Here is a 19,424-nt window from a genome sequence, read left to right on the forward strand (position 1 = left end):
CACAGCAGGGATGGTTCGAATCAAGGGCCATATTCAGCATGACTGATTGATATATAGTAAATAAGCAGTGGTGATATGCACAAAGTTTCGATCTTCATATTACATTTTCTTCTGAAGATTAGTGATTACATAAACTTAACGTGATAAATGTCATGTTTACATTTAATGAAGCTGCTAAATGAAACAAGGGTGACATTATCAGTACAACATATTACTGCTTCAACCTTAATTTTCTTCTGTTTTTTTGTAAATATCTTCAATTTTAATTTCAGTGAGTTCCCAAGATGCAGCAGATCCGAGTTTGTCAGATATTTTGCACCAATTAGTTACCCATCTTGAAATTCAATTCCTTTTGCAACGTCGGAGCTCATCAATCAGAGCTTCAACATCGGCATAGGATGATCCCCCTTTCTCGACCGCGCTCCTCGCCTTCTTCCCAAGCTCATTGGCCCTTCTCCTCATCTCTGCTGCCTCAGCACTACTGGCCATCAGCGCTCTCACAGCCGCTTCCACCTTCTCCCGCCTCACCGGTTCCCTCAGCTCTGTATCCCACTTCGACCACTCGATACTCCCGGATTTAACCCCAATCCCCAAGACATCAGTAATCAGCTTCTCATTAAAAAATTGCTCCGCAGAGATAGGATAAGTAATCATCGGAACACCTGAACTCACTCCCTCTAGGGTCGAGTTCCATCCGCAGTGCGTCATGAATCCCCCCACGGAAGGATGCTCCAAGATCAACAGCTGCGGGGCCCATCCCCTGATAATCAAACCCCGTTCAGACTCTCTCATCCTCTCCTCAAACCCATCGGGAAGCCAAGAACCGTCTTCGGATTTCTCGCCATTTCCATCAGAATCGGAGATTTTCCCCACTACCCAGATGAAGTTTTGGCCTGAAGCCTCGAGCCCATGAGCCAATTCCAGGAGCTGTATCGGGGCCAACCGGGCCAAACTCCCAAAACTTACGTAAAGAACTGAGTCGGGCTCCTTCGAATTGAGCCATTTCAAGCAGGTTTCCTCATCAATGGAGGAGTCTTTTCCTCTCACGGCCTTATCCTTGACATCCTGATTACACAGGGAAACTGGTCCCACAACCCATGCCCGGTGGCCCAATTCATTCCTGAAGAAGTCCACGTATTTCGGTTCCAAGTCATAGAAGCTATTCACCACCACACCGAAAAGATTCTTATCAGGTCCCCACAATCTGCCGCCCGGAGGCTGATTTCCTCCAGCGGGAGGGCTTTTGTGGAAGTGCGGGAGCTGAGACCGGGTCATTACGATCTTATCGGGAAGTCGTGGAATTACAAAGGGCTCGAACTCGGAACTTAACCCTTCATGAGGATTGTGGATCCTCATCATCTCCTGCGCAGACCGAGCGAAGCAAGCATTCCCGCTGAACACGACTCTCGGCACACCGGTCGCGTCAATCACCTATTGGAAATTACCGTAACGTCAGCAATCGGGGCAGCTCAGGGATTACAAAATTTTGAGGGCAAAAACAGTCTATCAGAGAGAACTTATTAGAAGGATAAGTCGGTGGAAATTAGCCCCATAAAGTGACCGTACCTCGCCTGACCAGCGGTGGAACATGTCGACGACGATGCAGTGGGGTTTCCTCTCGAGCAGGAGCTCCCTAAGCGGCTCCTGGAGGGCCGAGGTGTCGGTGAAAGGGGCAGCAGACATGTCAGCGTCAGGGGACGGGGCATTTTCCGGCAACTGGAGGGTGTAAACCCTGATGAGGCGGCCGGATCTTTGGTCACCGGCGATGGATTTCTGGAAGGCGGGGACAGCAGAAGGGGCGGCTAGGATGGTGGAGGAGACCCCGTGGGCGGCGAACACACGGGCTATGTCAACCATGGGGATCTGGTGGCCGCCTCCGACAAAGGGGAAGAAGAACATCTCCAATGGCGGTAGCGGAACTGAGGCCGAAATCGAACCCATCATCGACTGGTATAGAGAGACAGAGAGAAAGAGGGAGTGAAGAAGTTTGAATTGGAGGAGGAAGGGGGGGAAGGCGTATTTATACACTGCGGGGGGGTCTGACATTATCGCATGTTAGTTGTTACTGCCTATGATTTGGATTCCCATTCGTCCACTGAATCTGAGCCGGGGTCGGCAGTATCTGTCTCGACTCGATAAATGAAACTTAATAGCACAGTACTTGACTGTGTTATTATCAGTAAGGCTGCATGGCTTAATCCATTTTGCTCGAAATGCAACGTCATTCTCATCCTCGGCATGAAAATGCATGGGAATATCCATTCTTGTTTTCTCGTGCCGTGCCTTCACCTCTCGGTATAACAAGATCTTCTGCACAGTGTAGCCTCCTCCAAAGCTCGCAGGGCATGGCGACGCGCAGGAGTTCCAGTCGTGCTCAAATAAACATCTTGTTTAAATTATCGTGTCGTATTGAGACCTTATTATCTTGTGATTCAGGTGGTGAGAAGTGAAGATTCGTCCTGGAAAATCCATGTGAGACGTGCTACATTAGCGGGAGCTAGCACTTGGGGAGTCGAAAATTTACATGCTGATGCTCATATGCACATATAATAATCATATAATATCTTGGAAGAAATAATTTGTCCATAACTAGGCTCGATACTCTTTGTACCAATAAAAAATAAAATAAAATAATGCTTGCTAGGTCAGAATTTACCTTGTCTAAAATGAGATAAAGATTAGATAATACTGATGGGGAATATGCTGAGACAGGTGCTGACGACAGTTTTTTTTTTTTTTTGTAGTTTTAATATAAGCCAGGTTACTGTATTATATAATACAGTTCAAATAGTACATGTGTTATGCCGACCTTACTTAAACTGGATTTATCGAGATTCAATGGACTTTTAGATATTAGGAGGGCTAATGCTGAAAAAAATATCATGCATGTTATTAAATAATAATATGTTGACCATGGCTCGTATTTGTGATCTGAACCTATGACCTGGCACAATACAAATAATATTTTCATTTACACGGATTGATTTGGAGAAAATATTGGAGAAATTTTTTTTTTTCAGTTTACCAATTCCAAAATTTCAAAAATGTATCACTTGACCCACTGAAATTTGAGCTCAGTATCATTCTATACACCGGACTTTTTTTTTTTTGGGATCAGTTTAAAAACTCAAATTCTAAAAGTGAATCTTTTTAGCCCCTCCCATTAATCAATGCTTTATTTGGATAAAAATTAGACATGTGCAGGTCACTGGACGCCTAATTTGCGGATGACGAAGAAATTGTTCAAACTTTTCATCAGAATGACACCAAATTCAACTCCACCCCTTCAATAGATCCCATTCAGTATTTGAAGTCCAATACTTCCCATTCCGAATTCCATATATCCCATTCCACATTGCTCGTAGGTTGAATTTCTGTACCTCCTTTTTCACTGTCCTCCCACTATTCCTTCACCAACATTCACAGCATATTTGCTTCTAAGTTCCCTACAATAGTGTTTGAAAGGGGAAAAAAAAGAAAAAGGGAGTTACCGACGATGAAGCTCGGGTTCATCGACAATCACATGAGGATATTCGAGTTTTTATTTAAATTCAATTGAATAAACTTTATTTATAAAAGCAGTGACCAAAGTGATTCATTTTTAAAATTTTGAATAGTTAAAATTGATTAAAAAAAAACTTTCAAATTGAAAAAAAAAGACGCTAAACTCAAATTTCAGTAGCAAAGTGTCCTTTTTTTTTCTCTGTTTCTATCCAACGAGATAATCTCAACTTTCATATTAAAATTTTCACTGAGCTTATCTAGACTTGGATTCATTTTCACTAAAAAGGTTGCTCATTTCCGCTTAAAAGGTCAAGCTGATAATTGTTGGTTCCCAGCCTCATATATACTCATGGTTATTCTTTTTATTTTTTCCATGTATGATTATAATTCTCAACATCCGCCTTCACGTATAACGTATGGTCTATTTCTGCTTACTCGACGTTTAAAAGACATATGGAAAATACATAAAAAGTGGATCCCTTGTGGGCTTGGAAGCACTCATCAGATCAGAGAACCAATTCGGCAGTGTGAAACTGTGAAAATGAGAACGGCGAAGTGTGAACCCATAAATGAGCAAAGTGGCAGTTTAGCTGACGGGTGAGAGTACGTCATCTTGGAATAGACTTTACGGCCATGTTCTTCCGACGTCGACATTGCTGGGGGCAAAAATGGTTGTATCACCAATCATAGAACCCGAACTAATCCTTAAAAACTCCAATTTTTCGATTGGGCTCCGGTGGGAGTTTCCTAGATCGTTTTGAGTTCCAGTGAAAGTTGGTAATGTAAAAATGCATGCAGCACCAGATACCCTTTTTCTGGAAGGTATTTCCTGCCTACCCATATGCAGCTATGCATGAATATGACGTGAAATTCACTTTGCTAAAGTTCGATGCTGGGCAAGGGACGTTACATCGAACCTGACTTTTGCTTGTGTTACTGATGATACGCACTAAGATATTGGACTGCTATGCTTGATAAAAGCTTGATCTCATCTATGGGATCGGCCAGGGTCAAGTGGATCATTTTGTTCGTTGTCTGTCGATTCAAAAGGCTCACATGAACCGCCACAGGAGCATCAGCCGTGATAAAATAAAGGATGAACAATGCCCACAATGCTCAATTCAAGGAGGATACACGAATAACCTTGGCATAGATAATTCAACATCTTCAATTACATACTGGATGGCATTTGCAGGGATGTCTAGTTGCAATACAAAATTTTGGCATGTATACTTCCACCTGATCTCAGTTCTAGATTTATCTGAATGCATTTATAAATTCTACAAATGATTCCTATGAGAAAATCGAAAAGCTTCATATTGGGGACAAAAGAATCAGCATCGACATTCTATATATACTCTCACTTGTGTGATAAGAGTTACGAGGATTGCTCTCGTTCAATGGCTCGTTTTATCTGCAATGCGGCACTAACCACGTTTCCCCTAGTGATGAGTCCAATCTGTGATGGAGGAAGAATGCGCTGACTCAGAAATAATTTATTTAGCATCAAAAACGGAAGAAGATCAGATGGGGAAACCAAGATAAAACCGTACAAGTTTCCCGTTGCTATCTACTACAGGCAGTCGGCGGTATTTTGTTTCCAGCAACAACCTGATAGCATGAGAGGTGGTTAAGCGTGGTCTCACACCGAGATCAGGCAGAAAACCGAACATTGAGAAGTTCCTGACGTCAAAGGGAAAGATGAAATATAATTCTTGAAAGAGATTCCACAGGATTGGTACCGTGCAGCATCTTCGAGGTTTGTGGTTTCACGGACAACTAGAGGTGCAGGTGTCATCAGGTCGCCGATCACTTTGCCGTGTGTCTTATTCAGCAGCCTCTGGATTCTATTAAATGCCTGCAGAACAAATCCAAAAAATTTAGCACATGCAACAAAGGATTAGTAAATTAGTGTTGCTGATAGCCATGACTCATAAGAGAATGACCAAAGGAACTCTTCTACAAAGCTGAGCATGAAGCACTAAACCCTCAACAAATCTACCACCAGTAGAGTACATATAACTTATTAGATATTCAACATCACGACCTTTTAACAATTAAATTGTTTGTTCTCAGTATGCAAAAAAGATCACTAACAGAGAGACAAATGCATCTTGTGCACAAGAGGAGCATATTCTATACCTTCCATGAACTATCAACATCAGGAAATATGTCTATGTCATTTTGACCACCACCTGGATTGATGAAAGAATAGACGTGTGAGTTGCTTCAAGTAAAGCCAAAATAGACTGCCATGATGGAATCTATGAGCAATATGGTGAACTTGAGTTGGCAAGTGCATTTGCTCTAAATGGAGAGGATAGACCAATCACAAGATTGGTACAACTTCACTGAGAGCCTGAGATTAAGCAAAGATACAAACACTAAAAAGTAATATTGCACTGGAGGTCTTTGTGCATGTGAAAGGAGGTTAAAACAGCCACTGGTTGAGGTAAATCAAAAACTGACCAGCTCTAAATCAAATTGGACATACTGAAGTTTCTTCTCACATTTTGCCATTTGACTCGAAACTATACTAAAAAAGTCGAGGCATATTTTCAGGGTAATTTGTGCATGCAACATCAGATCCGAAAATGACTACACCTAAGCCTTTTTATACTTAGCTTTTCAAACTCAAGAAATCTGCCATCTTCCACTTATCAAATTGCTCAGGGGTTTTGGCGTGGGTTGGAGCTGGGGAGGAGGGGGCAGAAAGAGGGGGAGAATCAATTGTAAATGTGATATAGAATGGGCACAGCACTATGATTCTCCTGTAGATTTGACCAGTTAACTGATGGCATATCCATCTTAACCGAATGAAGTTCATTCTTTTCTAAGCTAATAAAGAAGTGGTTAAAGAATCTTAAATCCAACCATTACCTGATATGGAGTCGAGGGCCAACAGGTCATAATCAGAAACAACACCAACCTGCCAAAGAAATAAAGCCAGCACGAAAAGAATATGTTATGAGGAAGTAACTTAAAGGTACTGTCTTATAATCGGGTATCCCATAAGAGGTTAAAGTGGAAGTGATTCAAACAGGGATGATGTCCAACGAAGTAAATGTAATATTTATAGGAATTATATCTCAGAGGAGTTCTTCTCATTGGTTTCTCATCTCCATTCTCCTCAAAGCATAAAACCCCACATCTGGAAGTCTTAAATGAACTAAACATCTCCATTTCTCACCTAGATCTTGCTGCTATGCCTTGATTTCCACTGCAAGTCTCTTTTGTATGACTGGATCTCACTAATATAACCAAACATCTATATTTCTCTCTAGTAATTGTTCCAATAAGTCTTAAATGAGTCATAAAGCGTTGGCCAGGAATCATATTCTTTTCTGCAGAAATTAAGTCCCTCCAATATGCATTGAAAAATTAGAATAAACGAAGATCTTCTTTAAAGCACTGCCATTGACTCATTGCACAATTTTCTACAAATGGAGACTGACGAAAAGGAATACATGCTGAAAGAAGAACCAAGATATTGTAAATTCCCAGGAGACATTTTTAAGATAATAAATAATTATATAATTTATACATGATGAATTGTAACTGCAGCAAGTTTTTGGATTAGATGAAGTTGATGGAGTTAAGATATTAATTTCAGGAAAGAATTCAGAGGGGAATTACCAAATGCCAGTCATCATCAATCACAGGGAAGCCAGATATTCTCTTCTCCACAATGGTCTCCAAAGCTGCGTCAACAAAAATTAACAGCGATGTAAATTAATCACAAAACCATCATATAGAGGCTCAATGGAAGTACCTTCGTCAACACCAGTCGTCGTCTTCACGACAATTAAATCCTCCTTTTTAGTCATGAAATCGCCCACTGTATAAGTCCCATTCCGTTGCTGAAATTAACAGAATATAACAGTAAGAAACAAAAAGAATTCACGTGAATTGAAGTAATAGGAAACTACTGAATGTGAGCTAGAATCTAAGCCAACACTTCACTAAACCTCAGACAAAAATAAAAAGGAAAAAAAGAAATTGAAAACTTATCAACAATGACCTGAAAGTTCTTGGTTTATGAATGTACCATAAATCACTGATTGTATTTTTGTTTTGTGGATGTGATCTCACTCGATGTCTTGTGCAATGCAAGTACTCCAACATACATAAATTATACGAGACATGATTAGACTATTAGGATTCACGCGGACGCATTCAACTAGAAGCATTTTGATGACATCTAGGTACCAAAACCAGCAATAATTAACAAGTGCCAATGTTCCAATTTTGAACATTCAACTATAGAAGCATTTTGATGACACTGCAAGACGCCTCCAAAGGAAAATTACAGTACAGTACCTACGATACAAAGCATCCATTTTATACAGGGTCCTAGCAAATCTGTGCCAATCCTGGTGACCACCGACATTATCAAGGGCAGTCCAATAACCAATCATCGATCTTGACACTTAACATGACCTACTGAATCGAAAAATTCAGTATTACCATCCCAAAATGCAGCCCAATTGTCGCGAATATGGATGAACTATTCACAGTTAATAGGGGTTTATCTCCTACAAGACTCCATTGCACTAAGTATGAGCTCATTTCATGGTAGCTAAGCTCACATTGATGTACCTCAGCAGAAGAAGTCAAAACTTATCCTCTTCCTTCTTTCTTTTTTTTTTCAATTAAATTTCTTTTTGCAAATTCCGCTCTCATATTCACTTACTGCAGCAATTACCACTGGTTGAGCTCTCTGAATTCTGGTTTCTGACTTTTACCTCTCACTCATGGATACATACTCTTTCATATCGTAATTCCAACACAATAAATGATGGGCATCTCAATAAATACAAAAATAAAAACTAAACAGACAGAAACAGATAAAAAGGGCCCGATATGTTATCCTTTTAATAGAAACACTCAGATCGGCTCAACCTCTAAAGGACTCGAACTTATTTCCCAGAATAGATGGCACGGCATGCTAGGAAGGACTCACCGGAACAGAGTTTGTGAAGTGAGCTCCGGCAGCAGAGAGAGAGGACAAGCTGCCGCAACCGCGCCGTCTCAGGGCAAGGTCGGCGGAGCCGGGAGGCGTTCTTCTCCGGCTGGATAGATGAGCGCAGGGAAGAAGCAACTGGTTTTGATGGTGGTGTAGATTACTACCGCAGAACGAGTAAACCCCGGAAATCTGGATAGAGCTGAGAGAATTCGTAAAGGAGAAGGAACCCATCTCTCTCCCTCTCTGTCTCTCTGTGTGTATGCGAGGAAGCGTCTCTTTAAGGGAGAGAGTTCTTGTTTAATAGGCCAAGAAGCGAAATTGAAGGGGTAACTCCCGGAAGGGTCGGAAGGAAAGTTCTCTATTCAAAGAGAGGGAACGGAACTAGGGAGGAAGCTTGGGTAGATATTGGGGTTGAACATGAATGAGCGATGTGACGGGGGAGGGGAAATGGCGGTGAAAAATCGCAACTTTTGCGCGCAAAAGCAACTGGGTGGTCATGTCCGATTGTCGACGACCTACTCCCAGCCAAGCCCACCATCAACGGTGATTGTGATGTTGAAGCTCTGTATTCAATTCCGGTGGTAGGGGGTGGCCACAATGTGTGGTGTCCATTGCATCTCCGGAAAACGACGACAATTTTCTTCTCATACAAACACAAACATGAAGAAAAGGGCAGGAAGGAAAAAAAAAAAAAAAAACAACAACAACAACGAGGATTTTGTGTTCCTACCTATCACTTTCCTTTTTCTTTTTTTCTTTTTTTTTTCCCCAAAACTATAATAGAAAAACATTAATTTAGAAATCATTTTCAGGCCTCGATCGTTTATCGGATATGGGCGATCTGTGGATTCATATTTGAACTGCTTTAGGTTCATTTGCTCCGATTTATGGTCATATGGCATTTGTTGGGTTTATCCCTCTTATTTAGAATCTTTTGATCTTACGTTCGTGCTTTAATGGGCCCAAAATACAATCCTTTAAGGAATCAGTTTGTAAGTATTGCTTTTTCATTTTGTTGGACTAAGCGGTCAACCTTTTGTAGATGGCGAATTTCGGGTTGCTGATCGAAGAGAGTATTCGCTTGAGTTTGTAGTGATTTCTAAGGGCTTGCTATTGATGAAAAAAAGTTGATCAGCACTCAGTCAAGTGGTTTTGTCCATCGTATTGAAATTTTCCACTTAAAAATCTTGGTGTCTTCCTATATTGTTATTGCTTGATTTAAAATCCTATATATATATATATATATATATATATATTGAGAAATTAAAATCCTATGTTGATCATGCAAGGTTACAAAAAGAATAACTCACGGTGGCAAGGTGTCTGGTCATCCTTTCCCAATACTTGGTCTTTTTCTATGTGTATAATCCATATATCCCTTTGAGGGGAAGGTAGCAAAACCGAAGGATACAAGACGAGATATGCCACTCAGTTTATCAATCGAAAGTGGAAGTTTTCACGAAATTGATCGTTTATCGCTCGAGGATAGAAGAATGTTGCATTTCAAAGTACATCGTTCAGATAATGATGTTCCTCGAGTAGATGAAGAGTCTATAGTTGTTGAGATATCTATGGACGATAACATGAAGTAGGAGACTCAGTAAGTACAAGCAGAGAGTCTATCGAGAAGATCGAGCATGAAAGCCAAGCTCCTCTTCTTTCTTACTGATGCAGCAATAGATAACAGGATGCTACACAGGTGTAAGTCTCCAAAGATACGAGTTGATCTGTTTCTTCTAACCGATAAATTTCTTTCTCGTTTCTCTCGAATTTGTTATGTCTCTGCTTCATCACAACGTACTTATGTTTATTATGAAATCTGAGGTAAATTTTCAAACTTCAGCAATATTAGAAGCCATGAGACTGTCGGTATATTGTATATCTATCTCTTCATTAAACCACGATCCATGATCAGCTCGATGAAAAGAAACACGAGGTAGCAGTACATTTCTCGGCTTTATATGAGCGCTATAAACCGCAAGAAGAAAGGTCGAGGTTAGATATTACTGTTATCAATCTTTGGAGGGACAAATTTCGAAACAGATAATGTGTAACAAAATGTAAGTTCCGCAAACATGGAGTTCGGTTTACTCCGAGACAGCACAAAGGTTCAGGCGAGAGAACTGTCTGGCACTGTATTGGATCCTGATTGTCTACTTCTTCGTACTGTCTGTGAGCAAAGGGACCTGGATAAGCCAAACATGGAGCATCAGTTTGGAGTGTTGGATCATGTGAGATACAAAAGTGTAGTGTCAAAGACTTTCACCTTTCACTACTAGCATAGTCCGCCCGAGACGCACAAGCTCGGAAAAGAATTATGAATTTGATCGTCGCATGCTCCGTTGTGATAATACCGAGATCTCCCCCGCGTTATTTGCAAGTATGAGATCGAGCTTCTCCCCGATATATGCTATCCATGTCTGAAAAGTAGGAGTATAAACACTTACTCCAAACAGCATAATACAAGGACATATTAAAGTATACTCGTTTGAGGACTCTGTAATTTTTTTTTCTTTTTTTGTTGAATTTGCGATCTACCTTTTGCAGATGGCGAATTTCGGGTTGCTGATTGAAGAGAGCATTCCCTCAGTTCGGATTGATCTAAGGACTTGCTCTTGATGAAAAACAAAGTTGATATACTCCATTAGTAAAGTGGAAAGTCAATAAGCACTCAGTCATGTGGTTGTTCATCGTATTGGAATTTTTGACATAGAAAATCTCAGGCCTTGTTCGGATTCGAAGTTAAAGGTGGTGTTTGGTTTCATAATAGGATTTTAGAATTGTGATTTTGATTTTGATTTTGAGTGGTATAAATGGGGCCCACCCTTTGACTTTGTAAGAGTTATGTTGTTTTGTTGTGGAAAAAGTAATATAAATGGGACCCACTCTTTGACTTTGTATGAGTTATTTTGTTTTGTAGTGGGTACAATTAAGTTAGAATTGTGATTCTAAAATACAACTCTGAAACCAAACAGAGCCAAAATCACCATGATTTTAACTTTAACTTTAACTCTACACTACACAACAAAACACACATTTGAAAAGTCAAACCGGTGGGTCCCATATCTTATTCAAACACACAATCTCATTATACACAATTATCTACTACATCCATTTATTTTATTTAAAGTCAAACTGGTGGGCCCACAAACCCTTATCTTCTTCCTCAGTTAAAGTTAAAGTTAAAGTTTCGTTGACTTTAACTCCGAATCCAAACGGCCCGTCAGTGTCTTCCTATATCCCTATTGCTTGATTTAAAATCGCATATATATATATATATTGAGAATTTAAAATCACATATATATGTATATATTGAGAACTAGTAAATACACACGTGAAGAGTTCTTTTATCATGTTATAATGCATGCTAGTAAACATTAAAAATATATAATTTAAATTTAATAAGAAAATTATAAATATACCTAATATTATTAATTATCTTACTGGAATAGTAATTATAGTGCATCAAATTAATAAATATGAAATTGCTTAACCAACTATTTATATCGATTGATAAAATTATTTTCTTTTTTTAATAAAACATAATTACAATTACTAAAAACTAAAAAAAGTCAGTGTAATTGAAAAATTATCCTTGCCAAAAAATACATAAATATATATTATAATAACAATAACAATAACAATAAAAACAATAATAATAATAATAATAATTAAATCAAAATCTCAAAAGAAAATATACATGCCATATTTAAATTAGATATTATCAAAATGCAGATATGAATACATACAATTTTCAAAAATTATATCTTATATTCATAATTCCTACTCCTTCTTGTTATATAAAACTTAAAAGTTTAACGTAATATATACGAGTATAATTTTTTTCTCCATAGATATCCACTTAATTTAAAAACCATGAAAATCATTTTACCAAATTTTTAAATATTTGTTGGACTTTCGAACACACAATCAATCAAAAACAAAAAAGAGGATAATTTTTCTATATCTACACTATTATTTATATCTATATTTATCTAATCTATTACAAAACTGAGAGCGAAATATTTGAATGGAGAAAATTCACGCAGAGAGAGTTTTACCCCTCAGTGGACCGATTCAGTTCGATTGGGTTATTCGAGACTCGTCAGGTTTCCAGATACCGGATTTCACATTGAAAAGAAAAAGTTTGGTCCAATTTTAATTTTGCTAAGACACCCTTAATGAAATAATTCTTATTAATAATCACTTAAATTTAAGATATAATGGTAATTTTATTTAATAACCACCCAATTGACCATACTTTCTTTCTCTTCCACTCATCCACCCTTGCGCATCCTATTTTCAACCGTTCACTCATTTTATACTTTGAATCAAGAGATTTATTTTTATTTTTTTATTTAGTTGAATCAAGAGAGTTGCTAGGCCGCTGGCGCCGGTCAAATAGGTGGAGGGAGTAACCACGGATGTTGGATCCATTTTAAAGCTTCTCATTCTCAATGCCAGTAGGGCTGCTAGGCTTCAAGGCCCAAATAGCCCAAAATCAGCGGTCCGGCCCATGATTTCATTAAGCTCTAAAAGAGACCGGAAAAAAGAAGAACGAAAAAGCGAAATTATATCTCTACCCAAAGAAAATGAAATGAGTATTTTTAGTCCCTGAATTTTGACATTATATGCTTCCTGATCCCTGTGAAGTGCCGATGATCAGTCCGATATTTTCTTCTAGCTTTATCAGGATTTCTAACATGGATCCTTCTTGACGATTTTGCGTGTATATAATATGTTGCAAAATGTTTAGGATTCGATTGCCCATAAATAAGTTATAAAAATCGAATTCTAATTGCATCTACCATGTGGTTTATTCAATATTTCTCATTGAATTTTTAGATTCCAATCCGCTAGGTATATTAGCTAAATAATAAAAAACTTTGCATATTTTTTATGTAACATACCATATTAGCTGTTGGTAACTGTCGCTCTCTATATCGACAGTAATTGCTTGTTTCCAAACACAAAAAATCATTTTTAAGACACGACATGATCCACACTGACATTTAACATAAAAGTTAATGAGATCTAACACATTTAAAAGGAAGCATATCGATAGTTTTTCTTTCTTATCACAACAATCTGCCATCGGATATGATAAATGAAAAACTTATTGCAACACCTCCTTTTGGATACCTTAATTGGCAATGAATCGGGACACGCGACTGACTCGGAACAACCGAGGCTCCACGGGACATCCTACACAAAACTAAAATCTGCAACTTACTTGGAGGGACTTGATCGACACAAGTATAAAGTAGAGAGCCAGAAATTTCAGACATAGAAAGATTTTCTACCAAAGCATGGAGGAATCCGAACCCTAAATTCGCCATCGTCTCGCTGCTATATATTCGTGTCAGCAAGCAAACGTCACTCCCTTTCGGCGCAGTAACCGCTGCCCTCTTCGATAGCTTAAGCAAAGCCCTCGCCGCCCCCCCCTCTCTCTCTCTCTCTCTCTATCGCGTCTCTGTACCCCTCGCGCCGCCGTGAAGCTACCTCCCGCCACCGGCGCCGCCCTATCCCCTCCGCTTCCCCACCCCCCTCGCTCCCCTTCCCTCTCCTCAACCTATCCATAAACCAAAAACACCAAAAAATTTGTTTCATTTCCCCCGATCGTTTCGATTGTAGGGTACCCTTTTTGCTGCTTTAGCTCTCGTAGCGTTATTCTAGGGTTTTGCTACCAGAGGAGAGGGAAGAGGGATTCCTGTAGGGAAAAAAAAACCGAAAAAAAATCGAAAAACCCCCTCAAAAGGACAAAAAAAAAAAGGAGCTTTGATTTGCTGCTAGGGTTTTTTGTTATCTGAAAAGATGGCGCAGGTTCAGGTTCCAGCTCAGACTCCGGCTCAGGCTCAGGCTCAGGCTCAGGCTCAGGGTGCGAATGGTGGTGCCTTCTCGACGACGTCTCTCTACGTCGGGGACCTCGACTTCAACGTCACCGACTCCCAGCTGTACGATCTGTTCAATCAGGTCGGCCAGGTGGTCTCTGTTCGGGTCTGTAGGGATTTGACCACCCGCCGCTCGCTTGGCTATGGCTATGTTAACTACAGCAACCCCGCTGATGGTAAGTTCAAGTTCTCTAGTTGCTTACATACTGAAGTGTATTGTCTATAAATATGCTATCTTTATTATACCCTGACGAGTATTCATTCGGTCGATATCTTTTCCCGTCAAATTTTGGAACATTTTTATGCGTAATGGCAGGATGTTGTTCATGCGAATTGCTTAAATCTGGACATTTTTTATTTTCGCGTTAATTACTATATTTTTTTCTTTTTAACCAGGCTTATATTTTCCCTGTCATGTCGTGTTTGTTGGAGCAATCTTGAATATGGTCGGTTGCATAAGTTCTGATTGAGAAAACAGAAACTTCCAGGCATCTTTTTTTTCCCCCAGCCGGAGAGAATGGAAGGAGTTCTGGGAAATTTAAATTTAGATGATAATATGAATTATCTTTATGGGAAAAAATGTTTTTTCATTTTAAATTGAGTGATCCTCCTAACTTTATTGTTATAAATTGTCAAAATATTCGTAATATTTGTTTTACTATTTCATATTGCATATACTTACTGATAGTTGATGACAGCTGCTAGGGCACTGGACATGCTGAACTTCACTCCTATCAATGAGAAGCCGATTAGGATTATGTATTCTCACCGTGACCCGAGTATCCGCAAGAGTGGTGCTGGCAACATTTTTATCAAGGTAAGTCTGTCTAGGTAGTCATTCATTTCGATTTGGCTTTACTTCTGATCGGTGTTTGTTAGAGGACACCGTATCTACCTTCCAGCTACCTTCTCCCCCTCTCCAATTATTGGTGTTTATTTTTGCAGAATCTTGACAAGTCAATTGACAACAAGTCATTGCATGATACATTTTCTGTTTTCGGGAATATTCTGTCTTGCAAAGTTGCCACAGATTCCTCCGGCCAGTCTAAGGGCTACGGCTTTGTACAGTATGATAATGAAGAATCAGCCCAGAAGGCCATAGAGAAGCTGAATGGAATGTTATTGAATGATAAACAAGTTTTTGTGGGACCTTTCCTCCGCAAGCAGGAAAGAGAATCTGTATCTGAAAAGACAAAGTTCAACAATGTCTATGTGAAAAATCTCTCTGAGGCAACAACGGAGGATGACTTGAACAAGATTTTTGGAGAGTTTGGAGCTATTACTAGTGTTGTTGTGATGAGAGATGCTGATGGGAAGTCAAAATGTTTTGGATTTGTCAACTTTGAGAGTGCAGATGATGCTGCTAGGGCTGTGGATGCTCTAAATGGGAATAAATTTGATGATAAAGAGTGGTATGTTGGGAAAGCTCAGAAGAAATCTGAAAGGGAGGTCGAACTGAAGCATAAATTTGAGCAGACTATGAAGGAGGCAGCTGACAAATTTCAAGGAGCTAACTTATATATCAAGAATTTAGATGACAGCATAGATGATGAAAAACTGAAGGAGCTGTTCTCTCCTTTTGGTACCATCACATCTTACAAGGTACCCTTTTCTCTTTACACATGCCATAATTTTCTGCTTTTAGTTTAGATGTCTTTACTGACAGGCTTCGCTGGATACTTCCAAATGCACTCCTTATTATTATTATTTTTTACACAGGTTATGCGAGATCCTAATGGCATAAGCAGAGGATCAGGTTTTGTTGCATTCTCAACTCCTGAGGAGGCATCAAAAGCTGTAAGCCGAAGTCTATTTTGATTGTCACTTGTTGAAGAATATCCTTGGTGCAGCAATTCTCTTTTCTCATTGCTTTCTATTCACAGCTCTCGGAGATGCTGGGTAAAATGGTGGTGAGCAAGCCAATATATGTTGCACATGCACAGCGAAAGGAAGATAGAAGAGCCAGATTGCAGGTATGCATGTTATTGGGTCCGATTTTTCTGCTTTCCTTTGGGTAAATAGCTTTAATGTTCTTTCCAAAGGCATAATTATATGCTTTTTATATACAGGCTCAATTTTCTCAAATGCGGCCAGTTACAATGGCACCTTCTGTCGGCCCCCGCATTCCAATTTATCCCCCTGGAGCTCCAGGCATGGGGCATCAGCTGTTCTATGGTCAAGGTCCACCTGTGCTTCCACCCCAGGTTGACCTTTTCTGCATAATTTTCTGAAGTTTTCTGCAATAAAATTGGACCATTATTTGAGGTCTTAAGTATTGCTAAGCGATCCTGTAGAGAGCACAACCCAATGGAGTATCTTCTCTAAATTACCATACCACAATACTCAATGGGTGACTATGAATAGTGTGTAAGTGAAGCAATTTCTCTTGCAGCCTGGGTTTGGTTATCAGCAGCAACTCGTTCCAGGTATGAGGCCTGGTGCAGCTCCCATGCCAAACTTCATGGTGCCGATGGTCCAACAGGGTCAGCAGGGTCAGCGTCCAGGTGGAAGACGCGCAGGGGTGGTGCAGCAGAACCAGCAACCTATGCCGGTGATGCCACAGCAGGTCATTTGTCGTTTTCATTCATTCTAGTTTCTCAAATATAGATGGAGTTCTATGGCCAATTGTTTGGATTCTGTAACACTTTTTTTTTTTTTTTAACCTGTGATTTGCAGATGGTTCCTAGGGGCAGAGTATACCGTTACCCCCCAGGACGTGGAATGCCCGATATCCCAATGACTGGTGTAGCTGGTGGAATGATGTCCATGCCATATGATATGGGTGTCATGCCGATGCGTGAGACGTCTATGTCTCAGCCTGTTCCTATTGGAGCTTTGGCTAGTGCACTTGCGAATGCCACTCCGGATCAGCAGCGGACAGTATGTCCTCTCGCATCTTTTTTATGTTTGCATTCAAAGAACTTGCTTCTGGGACAGGATGAGTTTTTTATACTCTCTTATAAACTGTGATGGTTTCTTTGTTGCGAAGCCTTTCCTTCAAAATTCACATTCAAGTTTGATGGCATTTCTGGTGGGCGGGTGTAATTTGTTGAGTGACTTCCCCCCCTTGGGATTGTTTAAGCTAGCCTGCGATTTTTATTCAAATTATTATATTATTATATTTATATAAATGATCATACGATAATGGAATGGCATGATTTAGTCATGAGGTTTAGAGCTTGGTAGGCGCTCTTTTCATGTTTGTCTCCGCCTGTTTTGTGGAAAATGACCCGGGTACTATTGTTTTGGAATGACTGCAGATGCTGGGTGAGAATCTCTACCCACTTGTTGAACAACTCGAGCCTGAAGCGGCTGCCAAGGTCACAGGGATGCTGCTCGAGATGGACCAGCCTGAGGTTCTCCACCTGCTCGAGTCTCCGGAGGCCCTGAAAGCCAAGGTGGCCGAGGCAATGGAGGTTCTGAGGAATGTGGCGCAGCAGCAGGCTGGAGCTGCTGCTGATCAGCTCGGCTCTCTGTCCCTGGAGTGAACTGCCTTTTCTCCTGAGTTTTGAACGATGAATGATATATTTATGTGGTGATATTTTGAGGGTATCAGGATCGAATTTGGAAGTAGTGGAAAGCATACACTTATGGGTTCTTGTGGTTTGAAGACAATTCTAGTTCTATGTAGGTTTTTAGACAATTCTTCGTGGCTGTTTGTATTTTGAGATTTTTGCAGGATTCTTTTTTGGGTTTGACTGAGGGTTTTCAATCTCGTGGAAGAATTGTTGCTTGCACGATCATCTCGTCTGTCAGGTGGTTCATCAGTTAATTTTTGTTTGCCATGTTCTTTTGTGTTACTTATTTACAGGCTTGTTCGACCAATCAACTAACCGAGACGCGGTTAGCTGTTTCGAAAGCACTAGGTTTTATTACAGATGATGATCGGTCATGCGATGGATTCTCTGTCAAAACACAGTAGGATTTTGAGGATAGTATTTTTGTTTCCTGGAAAGTGTTTTATAGGGAAATGAATTTCTCATTTCTTGTATCTGGTATAACATCTTGTGGAAAAGTCCGACGAGTGTGTTTCGGTCAATTTATAAATTAAAGGTCAAAGTGGAGAAAATGAATTTATGCAAAAGTACTCGGATTTTTTTTTTATTTTTTTTGCTGTACAAATCTCTCTTTCTTACTTGGTTTCATCTGCTGTGTCTCCTGATAAGAATTAATATGATCTTTATAAGGTTCTTTGTCCGAATGAAATTTAATAGGATCTAGAGAGACAAAACCGTGTCTTCATACATATGAGGCTAATTACCTGGATCAATTGAAAGTTCGATTCGATCTGAACTACTCATGATAGTCACATTGTTTGCAGATATTCATTTCTTACTTAAAAAATTTCTTGTAATTTAATTCATTACAATTTTCGCATTAAACCCACGAGTGCCTATATTTTTTAGTCCAAGCACATGAAAGTAATTTTCCTTCGTATCCTTCTTATATATGAAAAGGTAAATTGCTCTTTCTAAAATTACTTTTCATGCAAGTACTTTTTCTTTAAAAGGTAAAACTACTTTTATGAAACAAACGGATTTTTAGTAAGACTTCGGGGATAATACTTTTGCATCAGGATCCGCCAAATTTGTTAAAGGTGTACAATTACTTACTAAAATATTCTCCTGCATTTATTAGATTTACCTGACAACTTGGTCGAGTAAGGTTATCGCTGCCTCTTCTTGTCTTCTAACTCCTCTCAATAATAAAATTGTTCTGGATATTATGATAACTAGACGAAAGCCCAGACCTATGTGCCAGCTGGAGTTGTTGAGATAGCGAAAGGTCTAATAGTCACTATCGGGAAAGACGTATTAGCTATAGTTGTTTGAGATAATAAAATGATTAAAGGCTAAAATGTAACGGAATCAAGAGGGCTTACACGTGAAATGAAATCCTTTCTCACTGGGGTAATAATATGTAAAATTTGTCTTATTTATCGAATATATAATTGATCTCCAAATATCAATTTCAAGTAATTTCAGTGCATATACATAAACTCGAAGAATAACATTTTCTTTCGGCTCTAGGAGTGACCATTGTAAGTAGTAATGGAAAAGTCC

The 19,424-nt window shown here is 39.5% G+C and overlaps 3 protein-coding genes across 5 annotated transcripts; 1 reads left to right on the forward strand and 2 right to left on the reverse strand.

The window, feature by feature from the left end:
- Positions 1–74: 74 nt before the first annotated feature.
- On the reverse strand, positions 75–1,999 carry LOC116195841 (abscisate beta-glucosyltransferase-like). The gene is made up of 2 exons (XM_031525223.1): positions 1,567–1,999; positions 75–1,431 (listed from the first exon to the last, which is right to left on the reverse strand). Exons 1-2 carry the CDS (start codon positions 1,942–1,944, stop codon positions 343–345), a joined length of 1,467 nt encoding a protein of 488 aa, XP_031381083.1. The 5' UTR covers positions 1,945–1,999; the 3' UTR covers positions 75–342.
- A 2,629-nt stretch (positions 2,000–4,628) lies between these two features.
- On the reverse strand, positions 4,629–9,097 carry LOC116197269 (CBS domain-containing protein CBSX1, chloroplastic-like). Of its 3 annotated transcripts, none has more exons than XM_031527357.1 (8): positions 8,468–9,097; positions 7,277–7,364; positions 7,141–7,205; positions 6,385–6,433; positions 5,647–5,699; positions 5,247–5,362; positions 5,058–5,115; positions 4,629–4,963 (listed from the first exon to the last, which is right to left on the reverse strand). In XM_031527357.1, exons 1-8 carry the CDS (start codon positions 8,699–8,701, stop codon positions 4,883–4,885), a joined length of 744 nt encoding a protein of 247 aa, XP_031383217.1. In that variant the 5' UTR covers positions 8,702–9,097; the 3' UTR covers positions 4,629–4,882. The 3 variants fall into 3 exon arrangements, with proteins under 3 accessions (XP_031383217.1, XP_031383218.1, XP_031383219.1); XM_031527358.1 differs by lacking the exon at positions 8,468–9,097 and adding an exon at positions 7,553–8,419; XM_031527359.1 differs by lacking the exon at positions 8,468–9,097 and adding an exon at positions 7,526–8,416.
- A 4,745-nt stretch (positions 9,098–13,842) lies between these two features.
- Positions 13,843–18,146, forward strand: LOC116195645 (polyadenylate-binding protein 2-like). Its single transcript, XM_031524936.1, has 9 exons — positions 13,843–14,537; positions 15,060–15,178; positions 15,307–15,963; positions 16,081–16,158; positions 16,245–16,334; positions 16,431–16,565; positions 16,754–16,927; positions 17,038–17,241; positions 17,622–18,146. The coding sequence occupies exons 1-9, from the start codon at positions 14,285–14,287 to the stop codon at positions 17,847–17,849; spliced, it is 1,938 nt and encodes a 645-aa protein (XP_031380796.1). The 5' UTR covers positions 13,843–14,284; the 3' UTR covers positions 17,850–18,146.
- The last annotated feature ends 1,278 nt before the right edge of the window (positions 18,147–19,424 follow it).

Source organism: Punica granatum, chromosome 2 (genome assembly GCF_007655135.1).
Source record: "Punica granatum isolate Tunisia-2019 chromosome 2, ASM765513v2, whole genome shotgun sequence".
Classification (NCBI taxonomy): Eukaryota; Viridiplantae; Streptophyta; class Magnoliopsida; order Myrtales; family Lythraceae; genus Punica; species Punica granatum.

Excerpts from the sequence above, each read along its gene's own strand:
- LOC116195841 (XM_031525223.1), bottom strand. The coding sequence starts at position 1,944 with ATGATGGGTTCGATTTCGGCCTCAGTTCCGCTACCGCCATTGGAGATG. Across the intron at positions 1,432-1,566 it reads TCCACCGCTGGTCAGGCGAG|GTGATTGACGCGACCGGTGT; the intron begins GTACGGTCACTT and ends AATTTCCAATAG.
- LOC116197269 (XM_031527357.1), bottom strand. The coding sequence starts at position 8,701 with ATGGGTTCCTTCTCCTTTACGAATTCTCTCAGCTCTATCCAGATTTCC. Across the intron at positions 5,700-6,384 it reads GGCCCTCGACTCCATATCAG|GTGGTGGTCAAAATGACATA; the intron begins GTAATGGTTGGA and ends TCATCAATCCAG. Across the intron at positions 5,363-5,646 it reads ATGTTGATAGTTCATGGAAG|GCATTTAATAGAATCCAGAG; the intron begins GTATAGAATATG and ends TTTGTTCTGCAG.
- LOC116195645 (XM_031524936.1), top strand. The coding sequence starts at position 14,285 with ATGGCGCAGGTTCAGGTTCCAGCTCAGACTCCGGCTCAGGCTCAGGCT. Across the intron at positions 16,335-16,430 it reads ATAGAAGAGCCAGATTGCAG|GCTCAATTTTCTCAAATGCG; the intron begins GTATGCATGTTA and ends TTTTATATACAG. Across the intron at positions 16,928-17,037 it reads TGCCGGTGATGCCACAGCAG|ATGGTTCCTAGGGGCAGAGT; the intron begins GTCATTTGTCGT and ends TGTGATTTGCAG.